This window comes from Loxodonta africana, chromosome 10 (assembly GCF_030014295.1).
Source record: "Loxodonta africana isolate mLoxAfr1 chromosome 10, mLoxAfr1.hap2, whole genome shotgun sequence".
NCBI classification, from domain to species: Eukaryota; Metazoa; Chordata; class Mammalia; order Proboscidea; family Elephantidae; genus Loxodonta; species Loxodonta africana.
Window position 1 is genome coordinate 93,260,740 of NC_087351.1, and position 26,651 is coordinate 93,287,390.

The window sequence follows — 26,651 nt, forward strand, 5'->3', positions numbered from 1 at the left end:
AGACACAAATACAATGATGAACAACAACAAAAAAAAAGGTAAATATATGGATAAACCTAAATAAGGAGCGGCTGGTGGATTCAAACTACCTACCTTTTGATAGTAGTCGAGCGCTTAATCCCTGAGCCACCAGGGGTCCAGGAAACTGTCACCATCTGCTAAATCTGGGTGTGAATACACGAACTTCTATCATACTGATTTCTGCATATTACTATAGTTGGAAATATTTCATTATTAACTTATTTTTAAAAGTTAAGAAGGCAAATGAGTTTAACTAAGCCAACATAGTAAGAAAGACTTAGTACTGCTGGAAAATAAACAACCATCCGTGCATTTATTAAAAAAAAAAATCAGAATGGGCTAATCAGATAGCAGTCCTAGCGAAAACAAGTTAAAACATGTCTAATATCTAATCTCTATCCTCTTGGACCCCTTTTTATATGGTTTGTCTAAGATTCTTCATGAAAGTACATTAGTGGTCAGAAATGGAGATGAATGAATAAGAAATAATATTAGGTGGGATTTAAAGCAAATACTACAAATCAAACACAGTCTGGTACAGCTCTCTGCGAGGCTATGGTGATACATAAAACAGTTCAAAACATACACATAAGAAAATCAGAAAGACTGAAAAGGGATTGCAGTCTATATTAGTCTTTAAAATTCACTCACTTTCTTATTTCTCAAATGTCAAGCTCTAGATCTGCTGTGACGTATTTTTGCTTTGGCTTCAAAGAATTTCTAACCTCGGCATTTTTCACTGTTAACTCAAGCCCGTTGCTATTTGTAAGGAGTTTCTTTTTCCACTCAACATCATATGAAAATCATGCTTCTTATTTTTTTTTATGACTCATACCTTACAATATGTTGTTTGTTAATTCCAAAACCATTCCTGTTAGTGACTGTTATGATATCCCCAGGAGAATGAAGGCTAAAATTAGACCTTTTGGCTTTCAGCTCCTTCCTGGGCAGGTATGTGCGTGCTGTGACCTCTCCCCTCTCCAGCCGCTCATTGCTTATAAGGCAGCAACATGAGGGCGGAAGTCAGAGCAATGGAGTTGCCTGCCTAACTTTTAAAATTGCAGCAGACAGGTACAATAAGGCAAAACAAAAACATGCGCCCACAGATGTGGTGACAGGCTTGAGAAATCTACTTGGGGCATTATTTGTGCAGCTAAGAATAGGTAGGTGTATGGGAGTGGATTTTTGTTTGGTTGTTTTGTTGTTTGTTTCTGCCTCTACAAATGATCTATGTTTCACTGAAATGGACCTCCAAGTTGACCTATCCTGGAGAACCTCGTTGATTTAGGGTTTAAAACATCGTCTGGTTCAAGTTCATCTGTTCCAGTCAGAAATATAAAATGTTATAACTTATATTAATATTTTATATAACAAAAATAAATAAATTCTTGATGATTTGCCAGTGCCACGAAGCAGACGAACAGGAACCGGAATCTTACATGACTTATCACAAGGGAAGGCCTCAATACACATTTGGTGAATTGAATGATGAACTAGAGCAGAGGTCAGCACACGTTTTCTGTAAATTGCCAGATACATATTTTATGTTTTGTGGGCCATATACCCGTTGCCATCTAGTTGATCTTGACTCTTAGTGACCCTATAGGACAGAGTGGAACTGCTCAGTAGGGTTTTCAAGGCTGTTATCATCTGTATGAAACCAGGCTGCCACAACTTGCTCCTGCTGAGCAGCTGGTGGGTTCGAACTGCCAACGTTTTGGTTAGCAGCAGAGCGCTTACAGTCTGTTCCAACTATTCAAATCTGTTGTAATACTGGGAAAGCAGCTTTAGATAATACATAGACAAATGAGTGTGGCTATGGCCCAACAAAATTTTATTTATAGACACTGAAATTTAAGGTTCATATAATTTCAGATGCCACAAAGAATTATTCTTCTTTTGACTTTTTTCAACCTTCCAATATAAAACTCTTCTTAGCTCATGGGCCACACAAAAACAGGCAGCAAGCCAGAATCGTTCGCCGACCCCAAATAGAGTTTTGTGATTTTGTAAGGCATCTGGACTTTATTTTTCAAAATTACATATGGAATAAAAAGGATAAAATCAAAGAACATAGTAAGAAATATGGATAACAATCCAAAGCATGAGCAAAGTAGTTAGGTTGTTAATCAATTTAAAAAATTGTATACAGAATTATACGTGTATAATGTAGGTCAAAGACTAGCATTCTGAACTCACCCAGAGGCACCTTGGAAGACAGGCCTGGTGATCTGCTTCCAAAAGGTCAGAACTTTGAAAACGCTATAGAGTACAGTTCTCTGCAACACATGGGGCTGCCATGAGTCAGAAATGACTCAATGGCAACTGTTTCTTGTTTGTTTGTTTTTATGCAGATCACGTATTTTTTCTTTCAGAGTAGATTCACAAAAGATTAGTAATCTGTAGCTCCATGCATCCACTGACTGAAAGCAACACACATCTTGCAAATACAGATACACTGATTTGAGTTTAATGTTATAATAATCTAAGTAAATATCTAAAGCAGGGATTCTTCATACGGGGCCATATACCTATACTTAGAATCAATGGTTACTCTTCAGGAATTTCTTCAATTCTTGGTTTTTTAAATAACAAATATTTGGATATATATGCATTTTTCTGTAGAGTTGGTAAAGCTTTCATCAGACCTTCAAAGGGGTTGATAGCTCAGAAACCATTAATCTAGGTAGCTGATTGGAACTGACTGTATAATAGGTCAAATTGCTATTCTTTCGAATCTTCGATACACAAAAGCAGTATCATTAAAAAGAAAAAAGGAACAGCAAATAACATAAAAACTGGAACTCTATTAGTATTAAATGAAACACATATTAAAAAACAAAAATTTCCCTCCAGAAGTGATTTTTAAGGTATCAGATTAGGTCTCTTATTCACTCCAATACCAAGTGGGCCTATGTTACTCTTAAAAGCCACAAAATACTAAATAGGAACAATGGAAGGCTGAATAATGGCCCCCAAAGATAACCAGGTCCTGATCCCAGGACCTTATCAAAGTGTTACTTTACATGACAAAAGGGATTTTGCAAGAGTGATTGAATTAAGGATTTTGAGAAGAGGAGAATATTCTGGACTATCTGGGTCAGCCCTGTATGTAACCATAATTAGCTTTATGAAAGAAAGGCTGAGGGAGATTTGACAACAGAAGAGGAAAACGGCATGTGGTGATGGAAGCAGGTACCGGAGTGATGCACTCTGAAGATGGAGGAAGAGGGCACAAGCCAAGGAATAGAGACAGCAACTAGAAGCTGAAAAAGCACTGAAAAGGATTCCCTCCTCAGAGCTCCCAGAAGGAATTAACTCTGCCAACCCCTTAGCTTCAGCCCAGTGAAGCTGATTTCAGACTTGTGGCCTCTAGAACTGTAAGAGAATGCATCTGTGATGTTTTAAGCCACCAAGTTGTGGTAGTTTATTACAGTGGCAACAGAACACACATACAGGTAGTTCCCACTTCCATCAGGAGGTACTAATTGGTCCTTGACCTTTGCACCCCAGTTTTGCTTGCGTTTAGTCCCTGGTCCCTAGGAATCAAGATCTGTCAAGGAATTTGATTTTGAATTTTATGTTTATGTGTTTCAAAGGAGAGAAATACACAAATACAACCAAAACAACAGGATAGTCAGGGTACAAGTCCCACCAACTTCTCTCTCCCTAATGTGATTCCTATAGATGCATTTGTCGAATCTTATTTAAATCATGTCCTCAAATTTCATATTGAGAATTCCCATTTAAAAAACAAAATTAAAAAAAAAGAAGAAGAAATACTACATATCCAGTGTGAGTCCAGCAGTCTCAATTTTGTGAAGTGTGGTAATGCAATCTCCTCCTTCCAAAGACACTCACTTTCCCTTTCCCCCATCCCACATATGTACGAATGTTTGAGGGACGGGGGGAACGACATAAGTAAGTATTCAAAACAAATGCTCCAAAGTCTATGTATCCTAAAAACTGTACATTTTATTCATAGGTGAAATCCTCAGGAATTTCTTGGTATTTAATGACTTTTATATTCTATACAATCCTCACAAGGTATTTGCTAAAAAACAAAGCAAAACAAAAAACAAACCCATTGCTGTCGAGCAGATTTCGAGTCATAGTGACACCATGTGACAGAGTAGAACTGTCCCACAGGGTTTCCAAGGCTGTAATCGTTAAGAAAGCGGACTGTCACATCTTTCTCACCTGGAGCACCTGGTTGGTTCAGGGCAGTTGGTGGGTTCAGAGTAGCTAGTGAGTTCGGAGCAGATGGTAGGTTCGAACTGCCAACCTTTCGGATAACAGCCAAGCACTTAACCACTGCACTGCCAGGGCTTCTTAGACCACAGCATATAATTGAAAGAAGCAAATCAGACTTGATTACATGGAGATTCTGGGAAACTTCTAATAGAAAACACCGTGATTGCTGAAAGAAGCAATGCCTCACAATCAAGAAGGGAAGTGACATAGGAAACCTTAGAGCATGGTAGTCTAAGTGGTAAAAAGGAAATAATGCTATATTCTCATTTGATATATTCCCAGTTGATTCTGAGGCAAATTATTGGGCTAAAACACAATCATCAGTTCTGAGAACAACTGCCCAAAGTCATTAAATCTTAAGGGAAATCTTAATCTCAGCATATTCTGCTTAATAAGAATATAAGGAAATAGAAGGAAAAGTTATTTTTAGCTGCTGTCAAGTCAAACCTATCTCGTGTGCAGAACAGAACTGCTTCATAGTGTTTTCAAGGTTGTGACCTTTTGAAAGCATATCACCAGGCCTGTCATCCAAGGTCCCTCTGGGTGGGTTTGAATCGACAACCTTTTGTCTAGTAGTCAAGCGCTTAATCATTTGCACCACCTAGGGATGAGTCTGAATCGACTCAATTGCAGTGGGTACAACTGGTAGGGACTCCTAAGGAAAAGTAGAGAACTTATTAAAAGACCTTCTGATGTGGTTAAAACAAATATCCTTGCTTAAGGAAGAAAACACCAATCACCCGAAACATTAACTTATATACAGCACCTCACTGGTAATACTGCTGGCAGGACACTGCACAGCCCATTGCTGGTGTTCGACTGACATTCGATCAGCTAACTCATGAATGAATAGTACATCTGCTCACTCAGATTTTTGGTGTTAGACGTAGTAGAACTAGAGCAAGAATCCCACTAGGCTGTAAAATGAAAGTCCCATACCAGAGATTCCATTCGATTTCCCTTGAGAGTTTTTCAAGTAACCTAATGCATTTACCTCGCTCATCTGTTTGTGTGTTTAAACCATGTTCAAAGTCTCCTCAGCACAGCTCTACTGAGGGCAGTTTAGTTCTCAGGAGTAAGCATACTAGCAAAAAAAGCTAAAAATGCCAGGGCAGGAAATCCAGGGAACTTTACAATGTAAAAGACTCCTATGGTGGTTTGACAGTTCAAGCTAAGCTCCAAAGGGGAAATTTCTATTTGAATAGTAAGTAAATGATTTTGGACATCTGTTTGAGGTTTTATTTAGAAACACTGATGGAGCTGTTATCCTAAATAGTGAATACCTGTAATAAATATTTTCCTTTCCAATACTTGGAAGCATTATAGATATCTATGTGTTTGTTGGTATCCTCTTGTATTTTCAACATAATGTACATTTTATTCAGCATCATTATCATGTTATTTAGAAATTGCATCAAGTATCAAATGAGGAAAAGCACTTTGCAAAAGTGGTTACACGCAGTAAAAGCTAAAAAGAACAAAATGTCTTCTACCATATTGCAACAAGTGTTACCATTTGAACTAGCATGGCTTTGTTTAAGAGGCTCAATTGCCAACATAAATTACAGCTATAATGGACATCTTTTTTTTTTTTTTTGTCTGTCCAGCATCCATTTTCCCCTTTTCTTTAAAGAGAATGACCAGATTTTCCCTGGGTAAACACCCTTCTTCCACTGAGCCTGTGAAGTTCTTGTGGCAACACAACTCTGAATTTAGCTTTGGGTGAGTGACTGAAACCTGGTCAACGAGAAGACCGCATCTTTCTGGGAACAGGAAATGGTTTAAGGGCAAGCATTCAAGATCGGATATATCAAAGTCAAGGAGTATCAGCCCCAGGACTTTTACCGGAACTACCTGGAAGTAAGCACTTGCTTATAACACGGCAGGATGTGAGTCTACTGCTACTGGGGCCATTTTGCCACTACTTAGAGAAAGACTGGCTGAGAAGGAAGTGGACATAAAAGAAAGCTTTAAATATAAAAGGGCTGATAGATGCAGGGAGTAAGATTTTGGATGCCAGAAACGAACCTACTTGTGCCATACTTTAGCTATTTTTACCTTTAGTATGTAAGTAAATACATAGCCCCTCCTATTTCTTTCTCTATCACTTCATTCGTTCTTTTTTTCCCCTTAAGCCAGTTTTTACTAGGTTTAGTGTCTCTTCAACTGAGATTCCCGACTAAATAGAATTGCTCCTAAAATTCATTATTTTCCAAATGACTTTGACATTTTATTATTTTGTAACAATTGAAAGCATTGCATTTTGACTTCTTGAAAAGACCTGAGTTCTAATTCTGACTCAGCAATGCAAACTGTGTGGCCTTTGACAAGCTATCTAAGTCTTCTGAGGCTGGTTTCTTTATCCATAAAAATACACTTAAAAATATGTATCTTTCAGGGTAGTGGAGAAAAGTAAATGCATAGTATATCAAATGCCTATGCAGTGGACACATTGGTATATTGCATTTCCTTTGCCTTCTTAGAGACAGAAAGAGTTTTACGTTTTTGCATATATTTGATGGGTAGAATGGGAAAAAAGTTCCTCTCAGAAGGGGTTCTCAAATACAAACAACAAAGGAACTCCTTCATACACCAATAAGAAACTTTTTATTTTTAAAAGACATAGGGGCACCTTGTCTTTGAGAACTGGAAAAAAGAATTTTAGAAATGGGTCACTAGTAAAGGGTCTGAGTAAAATTCTTTCAAACTAGCAAAGGCCTTATTACTGTACATCTACATGAGTACAGTCTAGGTTGGCCCGAGGTTTATGCAGAAGTTTTTCTATGTGGTTTTTCTTGTTTATTGATTTTAATTGGCTTAAGGTTTTCTAGCTTATTTTTCTCTTCTTTCCCATCAGTGACTTATTCAACATGAGTGTCTGAAACTTTGAGTCACATATTTCTGGGGTACTATAATTCTAGGAAAAAACATGACAATTAGGTATCTGAGTAAATATCATGAGTTCATTTTAGTCAGAAAAATCTACTTAAGACTGAATTTAGTATATTTTAATCATGTGGTTTGGTATTCATTAACCCATTCAAGACACTCTAGGATGAATTTGGCAAAATTGTAAATTCCTAAACACACGTCAACAAGCATAAAAAACTTATGAAATTTCATTTTTCATTTTCCCTTTGAAATTCAATCTACATGATATTTCATATAATTATTGCCTACCCTACAAAGGAAAAATGATCTGTACTATGTGGGGTAGAACAATCCCTTCTGCTTTGTTTAATTTTGCAATAGCAGTGGCTAATATAGATATATTAGTTACACAGGTGGTTTAAAAGCTGAAAAAATTATTAAATATACTATGAAATATTCACCTATTTTTAAAAACTAAGATGGACACCTTTCTTACATGGCATTGGATTACAAATAAGATTGTTATGTTAGTTGTTAGGTGCTGTCAAGTCAGTTCCTACCCATAGAAACCCCTATGTACAATAGAACGAAACAATGCCCAGTCCTGCCCATTCTCACAATTATTGTTATGTTTGAGTCCACTGATGCAGCCACTGTGTCAATCTATCTCATTGAGGGTCTTCCTCTTTTTCACTGACCCTCTGCTTTATCAAGCATGATGCCCTTCTCCAGAGACTAGTCCCTCCTAATAACGTGTCCAAGGTATGTAAGATGAAGTCTTGCCATCCTTGTTTCTAAGGAGCATTCTGGCTGTACTTCTTCCAAGACAGATTTAGATTTGTTCATTCTTCTGGCAGTCCATGGTATATTCAATATTCTTTGCAAACATCATAATTCAAAGGCATCAATTCTTCTTTGGTCTTCTTTATTCATTGTCCAGCTTGTGCAGGCATATAAGGCGATTGAAAAGACCATGGCTTGGGTCAGACCCACCTTAGTCCTTAAAGTGACATCTTTGCTTTTTAACACTTCAAAAAGGTATTTTGCTGCAGATTTTCCCAATACAATATGTCATTTAATTTCTCGACTGCTGCTTCCATGATTGTGGATTCAAGTAAAATAAATGCTTGACAACTTCAGTCTTTTTTCCATTTATCATGTTCATGCTTATTGGGTCAGTTGTGAGGATTTTTGTTTTCTTTATGTTTAGGTGTAAACCATATTGAAGGTTAGAGTTTTTGATCTTCATCGATAAGGGCTTCAAGTCCTCTTTACTTTCAGCTTGTATCATCTGCATATTGAAGGTTGTTAATGAGGCTTCCTCCAATCCTGATGATACATTCTTCTTCATATAGTACATCTTCTCAGATTATTTGCTCAGCTTTCAGATCGAATAAGTATGGTGAAAGGATACAAACCTGACACACACCTTTCCTGATTTTAAACCACACAGCATGTCTTTGTTCTATTTGAACGACTGCCTCTTAGTCTATGTACAGGTTCCTCATGAGTACAATTAAGTGTTCTGGAATTCCCATTCTTTGTAATGTCATCCATAATTTGTTATGATCCACACAGTCAGACGCTTTTGCATAGTCAATAAAACACAGGTAAAAATCTTTCTGGTATTCTCTGCTTTCAGCCATGATCCATCTGACATCAGCCATGATATCCCTTGTTCCACATCCTCTCCTGAACCCGGCTTGAATTTCTGGCAGTTCCCTGTCAATGTACTTTTGCAACCACTTTAGAATAATCTTCAGCAAAATTTTACTTGTGTGTGATACTAATGACAGTGTTTGATAATTTTTGCATTTGCCCTTTTTGGAACGGGCACAAATATAGATCTCTTCCAATGGGTTGGCCATGTAGCTGTCTTCCAAACTTCTCGGCATAGACGAGTGAGCGCTTCCAGTACTGCATCAGTTTGTTGAAGCATCTCAATTGATATTCGGCTAATTCCTGGAACCTTGTTTTTCACCAGTGCCTTCAATGCAGCTTGGACTTCTTCCTTCAGTACCATCGGTTCTTGATCATATGCTACCTCCTGAAATTGTTGAATGTCAACCAATTCTTTTTGGTACAGTGACTCTGTATATTCTTTTCATCTTCTTTTGATTATTCCCACATAGTTTAATATTCTCCCCCCTCAAAAAAAAAATTCCCACATAGTTTAATATTCTCCCCATAGAATCCTTAAATATTGCAACTTGAGGCTTGAATTTTCTTTTCAATTCTTTCAGCTTGAGAAATGCTGAACATGTTCTGCCCTTTTGGTTTTCTAATTCTAGGTCTTTGCACATTTCATTATAATGCTTTACTTTGTTTTCTTGAACTGCCCTTTGAAATGTTCTGTTCAGTTTTTTTACTTCAAACAAAATTAGATTCTATAAACTTGAAGCAATTCCTTATAAATTATATAACAGATGATTTTGGAAAAATCATAGAATTTGGCAAGTAGCTAGAATCGAATACTTATTGTTATGAAGATTAAAGTGACATAATATTTAAAATTTATATAGTCTTTAAGCTTTATACTTAGATATGAGGCAAATTCACTAGCATAGTATTTTATGGGTAGTTAATGTAATGTTTTAAGATACTAAAAAGAAACTCTTAAGAAACAGCCTAAAACCTGTGTCAGTTAGAAATTGAGTCAGAGGGCAAAAATCACAAGTTACAATAGTTGCTGACCTGTTTCCATGATATATACATTACTGCTGAATTATACAATTAAAAACTCCAGTTCCCTGAGTCAATAAATAATTATTTCTGATAAAATCCCATAATTTGTTCTCATGGCAGAATCTATGCAAATTTTTATGGTGTAAGGAATAATCAATATAGTGCAAATAAGTTATCCCATCTAGATGCAATGAGAAAAACAAGAAAATAACTCCAGTAATCTAGAATTACAAAGAGTCACTATCAGGGCAGGATCTAACTTGATACTAACAGAAGGCAATATAAGATTACAAGAGTCATAATCCCACAAACGTTGTCAAACAATTTCCCATTAGATGTTTTAATTGGATTTCTATTTGTTACTTATGGGCAAATGTAAAAGGACATCTGCAGTGTCATCTTTCTGGAGGATAATTTTTATCTTTCTGTCAAGAAACTTAAAAATATTCTTACTTTTTTAAACAATTCCACTGCCAAGAATGTAATCAGAAATGTGCAGAATTATGTGTGCAAATGGTTACATGTTCTTGGCAGCTAACTTAAAGGCTGGAAGTTTGAGTCCACCTAGAGGCAACTCAGAAGAAAAGTCTGGTGATTTACTTCTGAAAAATCAGCTACAGATGCCCTATGGAGCACAGTTCTACTCTGACACACATGGGACCACCATGAATCGGTGTCGACTCAATGGCAACTCAAGGATTGTCATTTTATTGTTACTTATAATAGCCCCATATTTTAAAGAACCTAATGACCAACAATAGAGGATTAATTATCAACTCCCTTTAAGAATCTAATGAACACTAAGGATTCTGCACCCCAGGAAAATCCATGTATGCTTTACTTCTGTAATGCACACATGTGTGTACGTGCACACACCCTCCGACACACACACAATGAACATGTTGGAAAACTACATTGCCATCTAACTTTGAAAACTATTAGTCAATATCATTTCATAATACATAGGAATAATTTTTAGGATAATGGGAAGAAAACAATGCAAAGGTTTCAGCAAAATGCAAAATGTAGTATACTTATTGCTGAAATGAAAATGATTGACCTAAACAACTTAAAAAAAATTTTTTTTAGAGAGATATAATTCAAAAATTAAAACCTACCGTCCATGTATTGTTAACAATGTTTATTCACTTCGAGTCTTCACATTCAAAGACAACATTATTAATATCAGTGTCTATATATGATTCTGTTGCTGCTCAGATCAATGAGTAAAGTTCAGTTGAGGCTGTAACAGTGATTGACGAAGCCTAGGGCAATTTGTATAGACTTTTTTCCAAAAAAGTACAGCATTCGCTAATTAATAAAACTCAATTCCATTCCATAAACAGTCTCATTAACTCAATTCCATAAACATACCTACTAAAACCCAGACCAATCCCACTGCCGTTGAGTGGATTCCGACTCATATCGACTCTATAGGGTTTTCAAGGCTGTAAATCTCTATGGAAGCAGACTACCACATCTTTCTTCCGCAGAGTTGCTGGTTGTTTTGAATGGCCGACTTTTTGTTTAGCAGTCATTTGCTTTAGCCACTGCGCCACCATGGCTATGTGCCAGATTTAGGTGCCTGGTATACAAAGATGCACACAGATCCTATGTTCCAGGGAGCCTATCATGTTAAGGAAAATTCATAACCTGAATGAGAATAGGGATTTTTGCCAATTTTTCTCAGTGCTGTATCACAAGGGCCTAGAAAAATCTCACAATTACTAACAGAGAGAGACAAATTGGAACCCAGGTTTGTCTAACTCTAACGTCCAGATTCTTACTCAGTATGCTATTCTGCTTTCCTGTATCCTGACTCCTCACGAAATGATCTTCTGATTAAAAACTGGCTTCCTTTATTACTTTTCTCCTGAGGGATAGTGCTTAATGACATGAGAGGGCTGCTATGTTAATAGCAATACTTTTCACTATAAAATTTTCTTTGTAAAATTTTCGATTAGCATTAAGATACAAATCTAATCATATCACTGTTCTGCTTAAAGTATAAAAAGTACCGTAACGGCCTTATGATTCAAGTCAACACCTCCTTGAGTGGCTACCTTCTCCTGGGTCTGTTACTAGCCCCTGACTGCTTCTTCAGCTTCTTCTCAAACCATTTTCTACCGCTTTTATATGCTGGCCAAACTGAATTTCTTTCAGTTCCATAAATGAAACTTCCAAGCTTAACTAAGCTTGATTATCAGTCAGTCCTCTGCCCTTTGCACCTCTACTCCCACACCTAGGATAAGCAGGACTTCCCAGTACATGCTCCCATCGACCGGTTGGGCTGTAGGTTTCGTGAAGCTGGGAATCAGTTCTGTTGCATTCAACCTAAGATCTATTAATGAATCTTCTTTGCCCAGCTCATTGCCTGGTTCAAATGAAAATTTCAGTATATATTTATTTAAACATCTGCATGTTTCTAATTAAAGTAAATCTGCTCCTTATAAAAATCAAAACCTAACCCACTGCCGTCAAGTTGATTCCAACTCATAACAACCCCACAGGCCAGAGTAGAACTGCCCCATAGGATTTCCAAGGTGGATTCAAACTGCCAATCTTTTGGTCAGCAGCTGAACACTTAACCACTGTGCACCAGGGCTCCAAATCTGCTCCTTATGGACGGTACCAATTCGTGGTGTGGGGGAAAAAAAAAAAAAACGAATCTGTAAGTTTAAGTATGAGACCTTGGACCATGATGAATTTGCCAAGGTAAAGGACTACCTACAGAGCCCTCCTGACCAAGTAATCTTTTCTTGTCTCAGATAGGAAATGCCTATGCTACTTGTATTTCTTAATATCTGAAGTAACAATTTCCTGTGCTGAAGAACTGGAGATGAAAGGGACAGGAGACGAGGTAGAATTTTGGGGATGTTTATCAGATCACTAAAGACCCTGCATAGTGCATTACTGAGATTATTTATCCTACAGGACCTGGGGAGCTGTGGAAAGGTTTAAATGCAGGCAGGTCATAACTAATAATGATGTTTCAGATGAACTTCTTAGGTTGCTTCATGGAAGACAAACTGTTGAGGAATAAGGCTTCCTCACAGAAACCCAACTTTTGCTCTACATTGACTGTATTCTCATGTATCAGTGAGTCTTTAAGGTTTTCCTCCTGTGAATACTTCTTGGATTTTGATACCAGAGATTCCTAAAGGGCATTTCTGAATAGAAATTTTTAAAATAATGAAAACATTCTGCAAGGACATATATGACTGTTTCTAAAGATTTGAAAGTAGCAATAATATCAATATAGAAAAAAAGGCAAAATAGTGTTTTGATTATGTACCTATTTCAATATTTTAAATTTTCACAATGGGCAGGTTAAAATTGGTAGGTATTTTTTTCCAGAGGTATAACTGAGAAAATGAACCTAAGGTTGTTATTCTCTCTTTACCCTGGCAATCACTTCTTTCTACTTTCTGGTTCAGACAAGCTAGCCTCACAATCTTGATTATCGTTTATTTCTCTCTCTTTGACTCCTACCTTTCCACCTTCTCTTAGGAAGTCACTTACGTGTCTTTTTTCTATTTCCACAGCTACCATCTTGGTCCATTCTTCTCATTCTTGGATTACAGCAAAAGCCTTCAAACAGACAAACTCCCTTATCTGCATTTTCTCTCCACTCCTGTCTTCCCAAAGCAGATACCATAATAATCTCCCTTATTCAATTTTCATAATATTTTTCCTCATAAATAAGAACCACCAGTGGCTTCCCACTGCCTGCTTTATCAGTCTGCCCTCACCATAATATTTTTGCTATGCCATTAAACTATGACGCTGCTCCCAAGCCACCAGTCCTCCTAATTCCTAACTTAGTATTTTCTAAAATATCTCTTTTCATAATTGCTAGTTCCCTCTGATCAATCCCTTTATTTGGTTTGCTCATTCTAGTTAGCTTTAATGCCTATATTCCAAGAGACTTAAAGAAATATTCCTGGCTTTATCTCATACATCTCTGATCACTCCCTCAGTCTGTCAATGAAAATTCATTACAGTGTTCTCCTTGGAGCACATACTCAATTATAAATGAGACACCTGTTAATTGAATTTCCCTTTGATTTGAATCTAGAATAGACATGAAACATTGAATCCAATGCAGAGTGTATTACAGGGGACTTGACATAATCACTGTTTCTATGTATCCCATCTTCCCCAGAATTCCAAGACCACTGATTAAAGTAAAAAAAAAAAAAAAAGGCTCTTCACTGTCATCCCACAACACCTAAACATGACTTTGTTACTTTACTTATTAAATTACCATATAGTCTCTAAGACTAAAATTTAAGTTTTTGAAGCTAGAAGAGTGCCTGAGCATTGTATTTAGAGAATACAATGCAACACAGGTTTTCTATAATTAGGTTTTCTATAAACCCCCATATGTCTGTCAGTTTGTTGTACTGTGGAGGTTTCTGTGTTGCTGTGATGCTGGAAGCTATGTTACCAGTATTCAGATACAAAGAGGGTCACCCATGGAAAACAGCTTTCAGCTGAGCTTCCAGGCTAAGACAGACTAGGAAGAAGGACCTGGCAGTCTACTACAGAAAAGCATTAGCCAATGAAAACCTTATGAATAGCAGCAGAACATTGCCTGATATAGTGCTGGAAGACGGGCCCCCTAGGTTAGAAGGCACTCAAAAGAGTGACTGGGAAAGAGCTGCCTCCTCAAAGTAGAGTTGGCCTTAATGATGTGGATGGAGTAAAGCTTTCAGGACCTTCATTTTCTGATGTGGCATGACTCAAAATGAGAAGATACAGCTGCAAACTTCCATTAATAATTGGAACCTGGAATGTACGAAGTATGAATCCAGAAAAATTGGAAATCGTCAAAAATGAAATGAAGCACATAAACATCAAAATCCTAGGCATTAGTAAGCTGAAATGGACTGTAATTGGCCATTTTGAATCAAAAAATTACATAGTCTACTATGCTGGGAATGACAACTTGAAGAGGAATGCTGTTGCATTCATCATCAAAAAGAACATTTCAAGATCTATCCTGAAGTACAACGCTGTCAGTGATAGGATAATATCCGTATGCCTACAAGGAAGATCAGTTAATACAACTATTATTCAAATTTACACACCAACCACTAGGGCCAAAGATGAAGAAATAGAAGATTTTTATCAGCTGATGCAGTCTGAAATTGATTGAACATGCAATCAGGATGCATTGATAGTTACTGGTGATTGGAATGTGAAAGTTGGAAACAAAGAAGGATCGGTAGTTGGAAAATATGGCCTTGGTGACAGAAAAAATGCCAAAGATTGAATGATAGAATTTTTGCAAGGCCAACAACTTCTTCATTGCAAATACCTTCTTTCACCAACATAAACAGCAACTATACACATGGACCTCACCAGATGCAACACACAGGAATCAAAATGACTACATCCGTGGACAGAGACGATGGAAAAGCTTAATATCATCAGTCAGAACAAGGCCAGGGGCTGACCGTGGAACAGATCATCAATTGCTCATATGCAAGTTCAAGCTGAAACTGAAGAAAATCAGAGCAAGTCCACAAGAGCCAAAATATGACCTTGAGTATATCCCACCTGAATTTAGAGACCATTTCAAGAACAGATTTGACGCACTGAACACTAGTGACTGAAGACCAGACAAGTTGTGGAATGACATCAAGGACATCATAGATGAAGGAAGCAAGAAGTCATTGAAAAGACAGGAAAGAAAGAAAAGACCAAGAAGAATGTCAGAGGAGACTCTGAAACTTGCTTACGAACATCAAACAGCTAAAGCAAAAGGAAGAAATGAAGTAAAAGAACTGAACAGAAGATTTCAAACAGTGACTTGAGAAGACAAAGTAAAATATCATAATGACGTGCAATTGGCTGGAGATAGAAAACCAAAAGGGAAGAACATGCTTGCCATTTCTCAAGCTGAAAGAACTGAGGAAAAAACTCAAGCCTCAAGTTGCAGTAGTGAAGGATTCTGTGGGGGAAAATATTAAATGACGCAGGAAGCATTAAAAGAAGATGGAAGAAATACACAGAGTCATTATACCAAAAAGAATTAGTCGATGTTCAACCATTTCAAGAGGTAGCATATGATCAGGAACCGATGGTACTGAAGGAAGGACTCCAAGTTGCACTGAAGGCATTGGCAAAAAACAAGGCTCCAGGAACTGATGGAATATCAGTTGAGATATTTCAACAAATGGATGCAGCACTGGAGGTGGTCACTCATCTATACCAAGAAATATGGAACATAGGTTTCTGGCCAACTGACTGGGAGAGATCCATATTTATGCCTATTCCCAAGAAAGGTGATCCAATGGAATGAGGAAACTATAGAACTATATCATTAATATCACATGCAAGCAAAATTTTGCTGAAGATCATTCAAAAATGGCTGCACCAATATATCGACAGGGAACTGCCAGAAATGCAGGGTGCTTCTGGAAGAGGATGTGGAACCAGGGATATCACTGCTGATGTCAGATGGATCCTGGCTGAAAGCAGAGAATACCAGAAGGATGTTTACCTGTGTTTTATTGACTATGCAAAAGCATTCGACTGTGTGGATCATAACAAATTATGGATAACTGTGAAGAATGGTAATTCCAGAACACTTAATTGTGCTCATGAGGAACCTTTACATAGATCAAGAGGCAGTTGTTCAGACAGAACAAAGGGATACTGAGTGGTTTAAAGTCAGGAAAGGTGTGCGTTAAGGTTGTAACCTTTCACTATACCTATTCAATCTGTATGCTGAGCAAATAATCCAAGAAGCTGGACTATGTGAAGAAGAACGGGGCATCAGGATTGGAGGAAGACTCATTAACAACCTGCATTATGCAGATGACACAACCTTGCTTGCTGAAAGTGAAAAGGCCCTGAAGCATTTACTAATGAAGATCAGAGACCACAGCCTTCAGTGTGGATTGCAACTCAAAGAAAACAAAAATCCTTACAACTGGACCAATAAGCAACATCATGATAAATGGAGAAAAGATTGAAGTTGTCAAGGATTTCATTTTACTTGGATCTACAATCAACAGCTATGGAAGCAGCACTCAAGCAATCAAAAGACACACTGCACTGAGTAAACCTGCTGCAAAAGACCTCTTTAAAGCGTTGAAAAGCAAAGATGTCACCTTGAAGACTAAGGTGTGCCTGACCCAAGCCATAGTATTTTCAATTGCATCATATGTACGTGAAAGCTGGACAATGAATAAGGAAGAATGAAGAAGAACTGATGCCTTTGAATTGTAGTGTTGGCGAAGAATATTGAATATACCATGGACTGCCAAAAGAACGAACAAATCTGTCTTGCAAGAAGTGCAGCTATAATGCTCCTTAGAAGTAAGGATGGCAAGACTGCATCTTACATACTTTGGACATGTTGTCAGGAGGGATCAGTCCCTGGAGAAGGACATCATGCTTGGCAAAGTACAGGGTCAGCGGAAAAGAGGAAGACTCTCAACGAGGTGGATTGACACAGTGGCTGCAACAATGGGCTCAAGCCTAACAACGATTGCAGAACCGGGCAGTGTTTCGTTCTGTTGTGCATAGGGTCGCTATGAGTTGGAACCGACTCGACAGCACCTAACAACAACAATAATAAGTAGGTTTTCTGTAATTAATCCATCATCAATCATTGTTTTAAGTAACACAGATTTATCAGTGAGCAAGGGAATTTTAATTCTAGGGCTTCCTGAAAAATTAAAAGTGCATTATCGGGTTCCTGCTATTTATTGCTTTATAATATGTCCTTTTGTTTCCTGAAATAATCTCTGGCTGTAACTATATTGTATACCTCTTTGATGTTACTCCACAGAATGGGAGCCACAGTGTATGGTAGTCAATGACTGCTTGCTAGATGGTTGCATGGAACCTGAAAAATAATGGCTCGTTAATATTTCATAAATACTTAAGAACGCTACGGCCAAGCCTAGCATCCACCCCATCCCATGCCACATGTACACTTCCCAACATCACAGTTCTCTAGGATCAGAGGTTATATTTTGTAAGCATAAAGATACAGAGCCCTCCTTCCTCCATTTCTCATATGCAGTCAGTTACCGACTCTTGTCAATCCTTCCTCCAAAATGTCTCTTATTTTCAGGTTTTTTTTTTTTTTTTCTTCCTGCTATCAATGTCTCTCGGAGCCCTGGTGGTACAGTGGTTAAGAGCTCGGCTGTTAACCAAAACATTGGCAGTTCGAATCCACCAGTTGCTCCTTGGAAACTCTATAGGGCAATTCTAGTCTGTCCTATAGGTTCGCTCTGAGTTGGAAATGACTAGACGGCCAATGGGTTTGGTTTTGGTTTGGTATCAGTGTCTCTAGGCTCTGCACAAACACAACATGACACTCTCCCCCAGAAGCAGTTTTTCTTCTAGTGTTCTCTCCCAGTAAATAGCACCACAGTGTCTTAATTTTATATGTTGTTATGGGTTAAACTGTGCCCCCCCCCAAAAAATATGTTGAAATCTTAACCCCAATACCAGAGAACATGACCTTTTAAGGTCATCACAGGAGTAATTAGTTAAGATAAGGTCATTAGAGTGGACCCTAATCTCTTTACGACTGGTATCCTTACGAGAAGAGGAGACATAAAGTAAAGATAACCACGTGAAAACTGAGGTAGAGATTGGAGTTACACTACCACAAGCCAAGTGTTATAGATTCAATTGTGTCCCCAAAATGTATGTCAACTTGGCTAGGCCATGATTTCCAGTGTTGTGTGATAGTCCACAACTTTGTGATCTAATGTGATTATACTGTGCGTTGTAAATCCTTACCTCTGTTATGTTAATAAGGCAGGATTAGAGGCAGTTATATTAATAAGGCAGGACTCAATCTTCAGGATTAGAGTCAATCTCTTTTGAGATATGAAAGAGAGAAGCGAGCAGACAGGAGAAGCACTGCTTACCACCAAGAAAGAAGAGCCAAGAGTGAAGTGGGTCCTTTGGACCTGTGGTCCCTGCACTGAGAAACTCCTATACCCAGGAGAAGACTAATGACAAGGACCTTCCCCTAGAGCAGAGAGAGAAAGCCCTCCCCTGGAGCTGGTGCCTTGAATTTGGACTTCTAGCCTCCCAAATTGTGAGAGGATAAATGTCTGTTTGTTAAAGCTATCTACTTGGGATATTTCTGTTACAGCTGCACTAGATAACTAAGACACCAAGAACACCTGGGGCTACCAGAAGCTGGGAGAGACAGGAAAGTATGTTCTCCTAGAGCCTTTGGAGAGAGCTTGGCCCTGCCAACACCCTGAATTCTGACTTCTAGTATCCAGTACTATTGTGTAAAGTATACTGTCTGTGGTAATTTGCTACAGTAGTCCTAGGAAACTAATAAGCATACCAAAAATGAACCTCTCATCAATGACCAATCACCAGGTCCCTCGGATTTAAACTCTCAAATCCATCTGTGTCTCACCATTTCCATTAACACTACTCTATTTTTTCATAAGACTAAAATAATTTCCAATGTGGCCTCCCCAAATTCATTTTTGCCCCCAACTCTTCATGACAGCGGAGTCAGAATCATTTTTTCAAAATGCAAATCTGACCATATACCATCAGTCTGCTTAAAACCCTGCAATGGAATAACAGTCCTCTTAGAATAAATAAAAATTCTTAACATGGCCTATCATAGCAATGGTAGACAGAATAATAGCCCCCCAAAGATGTCCATATCCTAAACTCAGGAACCTGTGAATATGTAGGTTACATTACGAGCAGGAATTAACGTTGCAGATGGATTTAAGGCTGTTACTCAGTCGATTTTAAAATAGGGAGATAATCCTGGATTTTCTGGGTAGGCCCGATATAATCAGTAAAAAGAATAATAAAGTTGTCAGCAAGTTGACTCTGACTCCCGGCTACTCCACATGTGTCAAAGTAGAACTGTGCTCCATATGGTTTTCAGTGGTTGATTCTTTGGAGGCAGATCACCCGGCCTTTATTCTGAGTTTTCCCAGGTGCCTCTGGGTGAGCTTGAACCTCCAACCCTTCAGTTAACAGCCAAGCACATTAACTGGGTGCACCACCCAGGGACTCCTAATTCTTTTAGAAGACCTTATTTTCTAATATTAATTCTTTTAGGAAATGAGAGTAACCTCACTGAAACAATTAGGACACATTTTAAGTCTACAAATTTGAGACACAGACTACTGCTGTAATCAGAAAAGTCTTCAAAAGCGGAAGAGGGAGTCAGAAGGGTCAAGAGTTAGAGAAGGAAATGTGAGGATGGAAGCAGACACAGACCCAAGCCATGGTCTTTCCGGTCATCTTATATGCATGTGAGAGGTGGATAATAAAAAAGAAAGAAGAAAAAGTGATGCATTCAAACTATGGCGTGGCAAAGAATAAACCATAGACTACGAAAAGAGTGAATAAGTCAGTTTAAGAAGAAATGCAGCAGAATGTGCCTTAGAAGTGAGAATGGCAAGACTTTGGCTCGCTTACTTTGGACATATCATCAGGAATGACAATGACTAGAAAAGAGCATCATGTTTGGTAGAGGATCAGTGAAAATAAATCAGTGATATGGATTGACTCAAACACAGCAATAGATTCAAACTTAACAATAATCATGAAGATGGCATAGGATCAGATAACATTTCCTTCTGTTATACATACGGTCCCTATGAGTCAGAGCCAAGTCAATGGCAACAACGACAACAATTTGCATAATCTTTGGATTAATATCACATCCCCAACCAGATGGCAAACTCCACGAATGTAGAGACAGTGTCTCATTTTTGCTTAGTATTCTGTTACAAGCTCTCAACCCAGAGCCTGACAGAGAGTAGGCGAAATAAATATTTGTTGAATGAATGCAGGTACTGTCAAATCCTTGACTACTGTCCTCTAGGGTATGATTGTTCCAGTATTTCTCTCCTCTAATACATTCTGCATACCAATTCTAGATGCATTTTCCTAAACTACCAAACACATGCCTCTTCAACTTAAGAGTTCACCGCACCTCAGTAGATGTTCATTTGGTGAAGCAGATTGCAGTTCCCCTTTTCTCCACTTCTTTCCTGAGTTAAGTGGCTTTAGATAATTCAGTTATCCCCTCTGGCCTTCACTCTTAAGTGTCAATAATCTCACTTAGGATAGGAATCTGGAACTTTTATACCCATTGATTTATTTCTCTAAATATCCCACAGAAGTAATTTGGTGTTTAATATTTCTTGGTGTCCCTCAAACTGTGCACCAAGCTCAAGGTTGGCACAAAAGACCTGGAACACTCTCCATCCAGCTGTCCACAGGGCTGTGCCCTTTCCTCCTGATGTTTGCTCCACTGTCACATTATCACAGAGGCCTTACTTGACCACCCAATCTAAAATTTGCACCCTCCTAGATAACCTCTACTTCTCTACACTGCTTTTTCTCCATATCACTTATCATACCATCTGAAATTTTTATGATGTCTCTTGCCCCTTCCACAGTGAGATAGTAAGCCCCAAGAGGGCAGAGACAATAACTAGCATCATAATAGGAACTTAATAAATAATTGATGAATGAATTATTGAATGTAAGTAAATAAGTACCTAATATTATCTTGCTTACTAGCTTTATGAGATTAAGTAGTCTGAACATAGGTGAATGAAAACGGTGGTTCCCAACATTTGAAATACTATCTTTGAATTCATCCAAGACTCAGTATTTCAACTCCAATAGTCCCTTTATTTCAGCATCTTCTGAAGTCAATGCCTATTTCAAATCTACTTACAGGGTGAAAAACAAAGTCTTACTTTTCATTTCATTTCATTATAGGGTAGCTCTGAACATTGAGATGAGAGGGAAAATTATGGGATGTAGCCCTCTAACTCTAATCCATGTATGGCTATGCTCCCTGTGGTGTTCTGCAGCTCAATTTGTCAGTGGAGTGGACTTAGTAAGACTATGGTATCCAACCAAAGAATCAAATCTATGTTAAAATTATCCTTTTTTATCTACTTCTGTGAATGATATTTGAACTCATTTTACCTTCAGATAACTGAATTTTTTTTGATTATGAAGTTACTGTACAGAAATAATTCAAATAGTCCTCATTCTGGCAGACACATACAAGATATGGTTCAGGAGCTGAGTTCAGACAAAACAATTTTATGCAAAGGCTAACAAACATATGGGATAAGTTACCAAAAGAGAACTGCTGAAGCAAGAAACACCAATATGTTCCACTGACAGCAAAATGGGTATTTACATACAATTCAAATAAAGAATGGGGGAGAAGAGAGTAAAATACATGTTTAAGACAACTGGCATTCTCCCCAGCAATGCGTGTTTGAAGGAAACTCATTGTCTCTATTATAATTAAAAGATAATACGGTATTCTATGTTCTTCTCAAATATACTTATTGTTGAAATTTGCTAGATCCTTATAATAAAATCTAGAGACCACCCAAGTTCTTTTATTCTAATACAATTTGTCTAAAATTAACACACTACTGGAAATCATATTCTTAGTTTGAATGTCTTAGAAAAAACTGAGTACCATCTTTCTATAGTGACTAATCTTTAACTTGTAGGGTAAAGAAGGCAAGCTGGGGACAGAATGCAAATTTTCTCATTCCTTTGACTAGGATTATAATTTTATAAGGAGCAATAGTGTGTTTTGATGGAGGGTTATGCTCTAAAATTGGAATAGGTGAGAAGAGCTGACCCGTGATTATTAGGCACTGTTAGGACTAAAGAACAAAGAACTAAGTGTAACTCAGTCTCTCCAACTACAAAAGCAAACAACACATAATCAAGTTCTTTCTTATAGAAAGTGACTTTTCCATGGACTGAGACCAAAGAAAGCACTCACTGCATGAAATTTATAGCAACCTCAATAACAAAGCATTGTTTCTAACCATGGTCTTTTGGAATATGGAAACACTGCTGTTTTTACTTTGAAAGGATATTTACAGTAACAGAATTTATTCCAAATGTGATCTCTCTGTGATTAGTTAGTTCAACTGGCTAGATCACAGAGCAAATAAGGCCAAATTTACTTCAGTTATATAAGAAGTACCCTTCTCTTTCTTCTCTAAGATATAAAGTACGTCATTTTTTAAATCCATCATCATTATTGGTTAAAAGAAATTCATAGACTATTACTAGTGGGTGAAGACTATTACATTCACATATGGAGGGCAGTATATTCATTATTTTCACTACTTCATCTTCTATTAATTCTTCAAGCTACTGTACAGGGGCTCCCCCTTCTTCTTAAAAGCACTACCAATTCTCTTCCAACTTATGAGTCCAATGGACATTTTAAATGACTTACCTAACCTAATGTGACTTTTCAGTTGTGAAATAATTTTCACAGTATTCCCCCTTCTTTTATCTTTCTGACCTTTCACTTCTCTGCATACTTTCCTGGTTCTGCTTTTTTATTTAATTTACATTGTTTTGAAATATATGTATTTAAATGTTTTGAAATATATATTACAAAACACTTGCCATTTCAGTGATTTTTATGTGTAAAATACAGTGATACTAATTCACCATGTTGTGCATCAGTCGCCACTATCCATTTCCAAATTTTTTCATCACCCTTAACAAAAACTTTGTATCCCTTAAGCAATACTCCCCCCGCCCTTCATGTCTTCCTTCCACCTTCCCCTAAAACTACTAATAAACTGATTTCTATGCATTTGCCTACTCTGGATATTTCATATAAGTAGAACTATACAATAATTGTCCTTAAGTGTTTGAAATTTCATTCACCATGTTTTCAAGGCATAGCATCAGGACTTCATTTCTCTTTCATTTCTCTGTTATGTATCTATACATATATAACATTTTGTACATTTCGTTTATCCAAATGGCTACTTTGGCTATTGTGAATAACGCGACAATGAACATTGGTATACAAATATCTGTTTTAAGTCCTAGCTTTCATGCTTCTACTTCTTTTTCCATCCCCTTAAATGTTGATGGGAACCCTGGTGGCGTAGTGGTTAAGAGCTACGGCTGCTAACCAAAAGGTCAGCAGTTTGAATCTACCAGGCGCTCCCTGGAAACCTTATGGGGCAGTTATACTCTCTCCTATAGGCTTGCTGAGTCAGAATCAACTTGACAGCAATGGGTTTGGGTTTTTGGTAAATGTTGATGCTCCCCAGGGTTCCATCTAAGGCCCTCTTCTTTTCTCACTCCATACTCAGCCTCTGGAGAATTACAAATATGAATCTGGTTTTAACAAGTGCCCATATGTAAACAACTCTCAAATTGGCCCTAACAAAAGAGCCCATCCCTTTTCTGAGCTTAAATTACAAATTCCAATTGCCAATTATAAGTCTTGACCTAGATATCATAAGTTAACCTCAAACAAAACATCTAAAGTCTGAATTTGGTATCTCTCTTCCCCTCCCGTCCCCCTCCCCCCAAAAAATATCTAAAAGCATGAGTTTTGGTGCTAGAGAAAATACCTAGCTCTGTCACTGACTAGTTAGAGAACCTCAATTATTTACGTTCTTTGAGAACTGATTCCTAGCTATTATGAAGGGCTGTTATTATAAAAATTAAACTGCATTATACAATGGCTCTCCATAAACATAAATTTGAAAGTTCAGTTCTCTTTTTTTTGTAGTCTGTATCTAAGTTAATGGTACCATCACCCACCCAGAGAGCCAAGGTAGCAACCTGTGAGTCATTCTGCACGTTTCCCCCACTCCCTGCACCCAGAACCAATTATTAACAGTCCCCGGGCCATCTACCATCTGCATAACTCCAGCGTTTGCCCCTTTTGTATAACTACCCTAATTTTACCTTAGCTCCTCATCATTTCTCTTCTCTATTGTGGCTGTGCATTTAGATTTGTGCTTTTAATTGAATTTTTATATGACTCCCCTAAATGTAAAAAAATACCCGTAGTTTCCTGTTGCTCAAAGGCTAATGTTATATGTTCTTACCATGGGGCCCAAGTGCTTTTTCTACTTGGCCCATACCTGTTTTTTCAGCTTTATCAAATGCCATCTTCCGCAGTACCCCATGCTTCAGGCAGAAACCGTTGATGGTATATTGTCATTATTTGATTCTATTTCTCTGCTTTAGACTGTGTGCCCTGTCAAGGGTAGAAAGCCTGTCTTTCCACCTTCTTCCTCAAGTCTGGTACAATACTTGGTGCTAAGTATGCATAGAATAAGTATCTGTTGAGTTAAAATTCTTTATAATTTAAAACAAATATTTAAAGTATTTACGGCTGCTAAAAAGAGTACTTTCTGGGTCTAATACAAATATACTATTAAAAGGTCAAAAAATGATATTTTCTTCCTACTCAACAGGAAACCCTGATGGCATAGTGGTTAAGTGCTACAGCTGCTAACAAAAAGTTCAGCAGTTTGAATCCATCAGGTGCTCCTTGGAAATTCTATGGGGGGCAGTTCTACTCTGTCCTATAGGATCGCTATCAGAATCGACTCAATGACAATGGGTTTGGGTTTGGTTTTCAACAGCATTTATCTCAACAGTGAAAGAAAGCTCTACTGTAAATATTTAACACAGCCACATAGCAACATAATTTAATTCTATTTACATGTTTCTGGTGGTAGAAATATAAAGAGATAGAAAGCTGACCCCAACTTGAAATTAAGCTGCAAACTGCTAGGATTCATATCAGCCCATGGATTTGGGCAGTAGGTAGAGAGGAGCCTGCCTAGAACCAGCTTGCTGGAAAGAAGGAGGTGCTTCCTAGAAAAAAACCCATCCTATGAAAAGAGGGGTCAAACTTTGCCCAGCAGTAAGACCTTAGCATTAAAGAAAATGAGTAATTCTTAGTACAATGCGGAATATGTAACTAGGATTTATTGCCAGTACAAAAATCAAGCAGAGAGATCAATTTCCTTAGGACATAGAGAGATTGATTGATTGATTTAAATAAAACTTAAAAGAAACAGTTCACTAAAATCATTAAAATCTCTTAAAGTCAAATGGAATAGGGCAAGCGGTCAAGCGATACTGCTTTAGATCCTATTTAAGCGGATAAACTAAAAACGAATGTTGTTTAATACCACGCATTTCCAGTGCATCCACAGTGGTGCCATTAGGGAAGACAGGGCCCTGTGGGAGATGGCAGCTGTACCATCAGTAACAGCAGCTGGCAGGCACTATAGTAGTCATCAGAAAAGTTGGGAGGCTTCAGTAAATGTGGGGCACACCCCAGTTTAGCAATTGGGGTTAACAATTTGTGGCAGTATGTGAAAGGCAACAATATGCAGCCAAAGGGGCAATGGCCTTCAACAGAGGCAGCAAAGCCTGGTAGGAGCAGCAACACATCGCAAAAATTAACACAGTTCCAGTAAAGGAGCACAGTGTCTGGCTCACACTATACGCAGTGGGTCAAACCGTATCCCTCAAAAATTCATGTCCATCCAGAACCTCAGAATGTGACCTTATTTAGAAATAGGGTTAGGTAAGGATCTATAGGTAAAATGTATGGTGAGTCCTAAATCCAAGGACTGGTGATTTTATAAAAGAAAGGACAGAGAGATTTGGACACACACACAAAGACACACAGGGAGAAGACCATGTGAAGACAGTGGCAGAGAACGGAGTGATGCAGTTACAAGCCAAGGTAACACCAAGCACTGCTGGCAACCGACAGAAGTTGAAGACAGGCTAGGAATGGATTATTTCTCAGAGCCTCTGGAAGGAACCAATTCTCTTGATACCTTGATTTCAGACTTTTGACCTCCAGAACTCTGAGAAAATAAATTTCTGTTGTTTTAAGCCATTCAGTTTATGGTACTTTGTGACACCAGCTCTAGGAAACTAATATACCAAGTGTTATTGATTAAAAAAAAAAAAAAAAACCAAACGCATTGCCACTGAGTCAATCCCAA

The 26,651-nt window shown here is 37.9% G+C and overlaps 1 protein-coding gene across 19 annotated transcripts in view; it reads right to left on the reverse strand.

Moving 5' to 3' along the window:
- The window catches only part of CEP128 (centrosomal protein 128), a 554,311-nt gene that overhangs the window by 179,242 nt on the left and 348,418 nt on the right, over positions 1-26,651 (reverse strand). Inside the window, exon 19 of one of the 19 annotated variants that reach the window (XM_064292821.1) lies at positions 16,313-17,695. The exons of the other annotated variants lie outside the window; for them this stretch is intronic. Within the exon in view, the coding sequence (XP_064148891.1) occupies positions 17,628-17,695 (68 nt within the window). The 3' untranslated portion in view covers positions 16,313-17,627. Of the gene's footprint in view, positions 1-16,312; positions 17,696-26,651 lie in introns of those variants that run through there. 19 annotated transcript variants of the gene reach the window in all.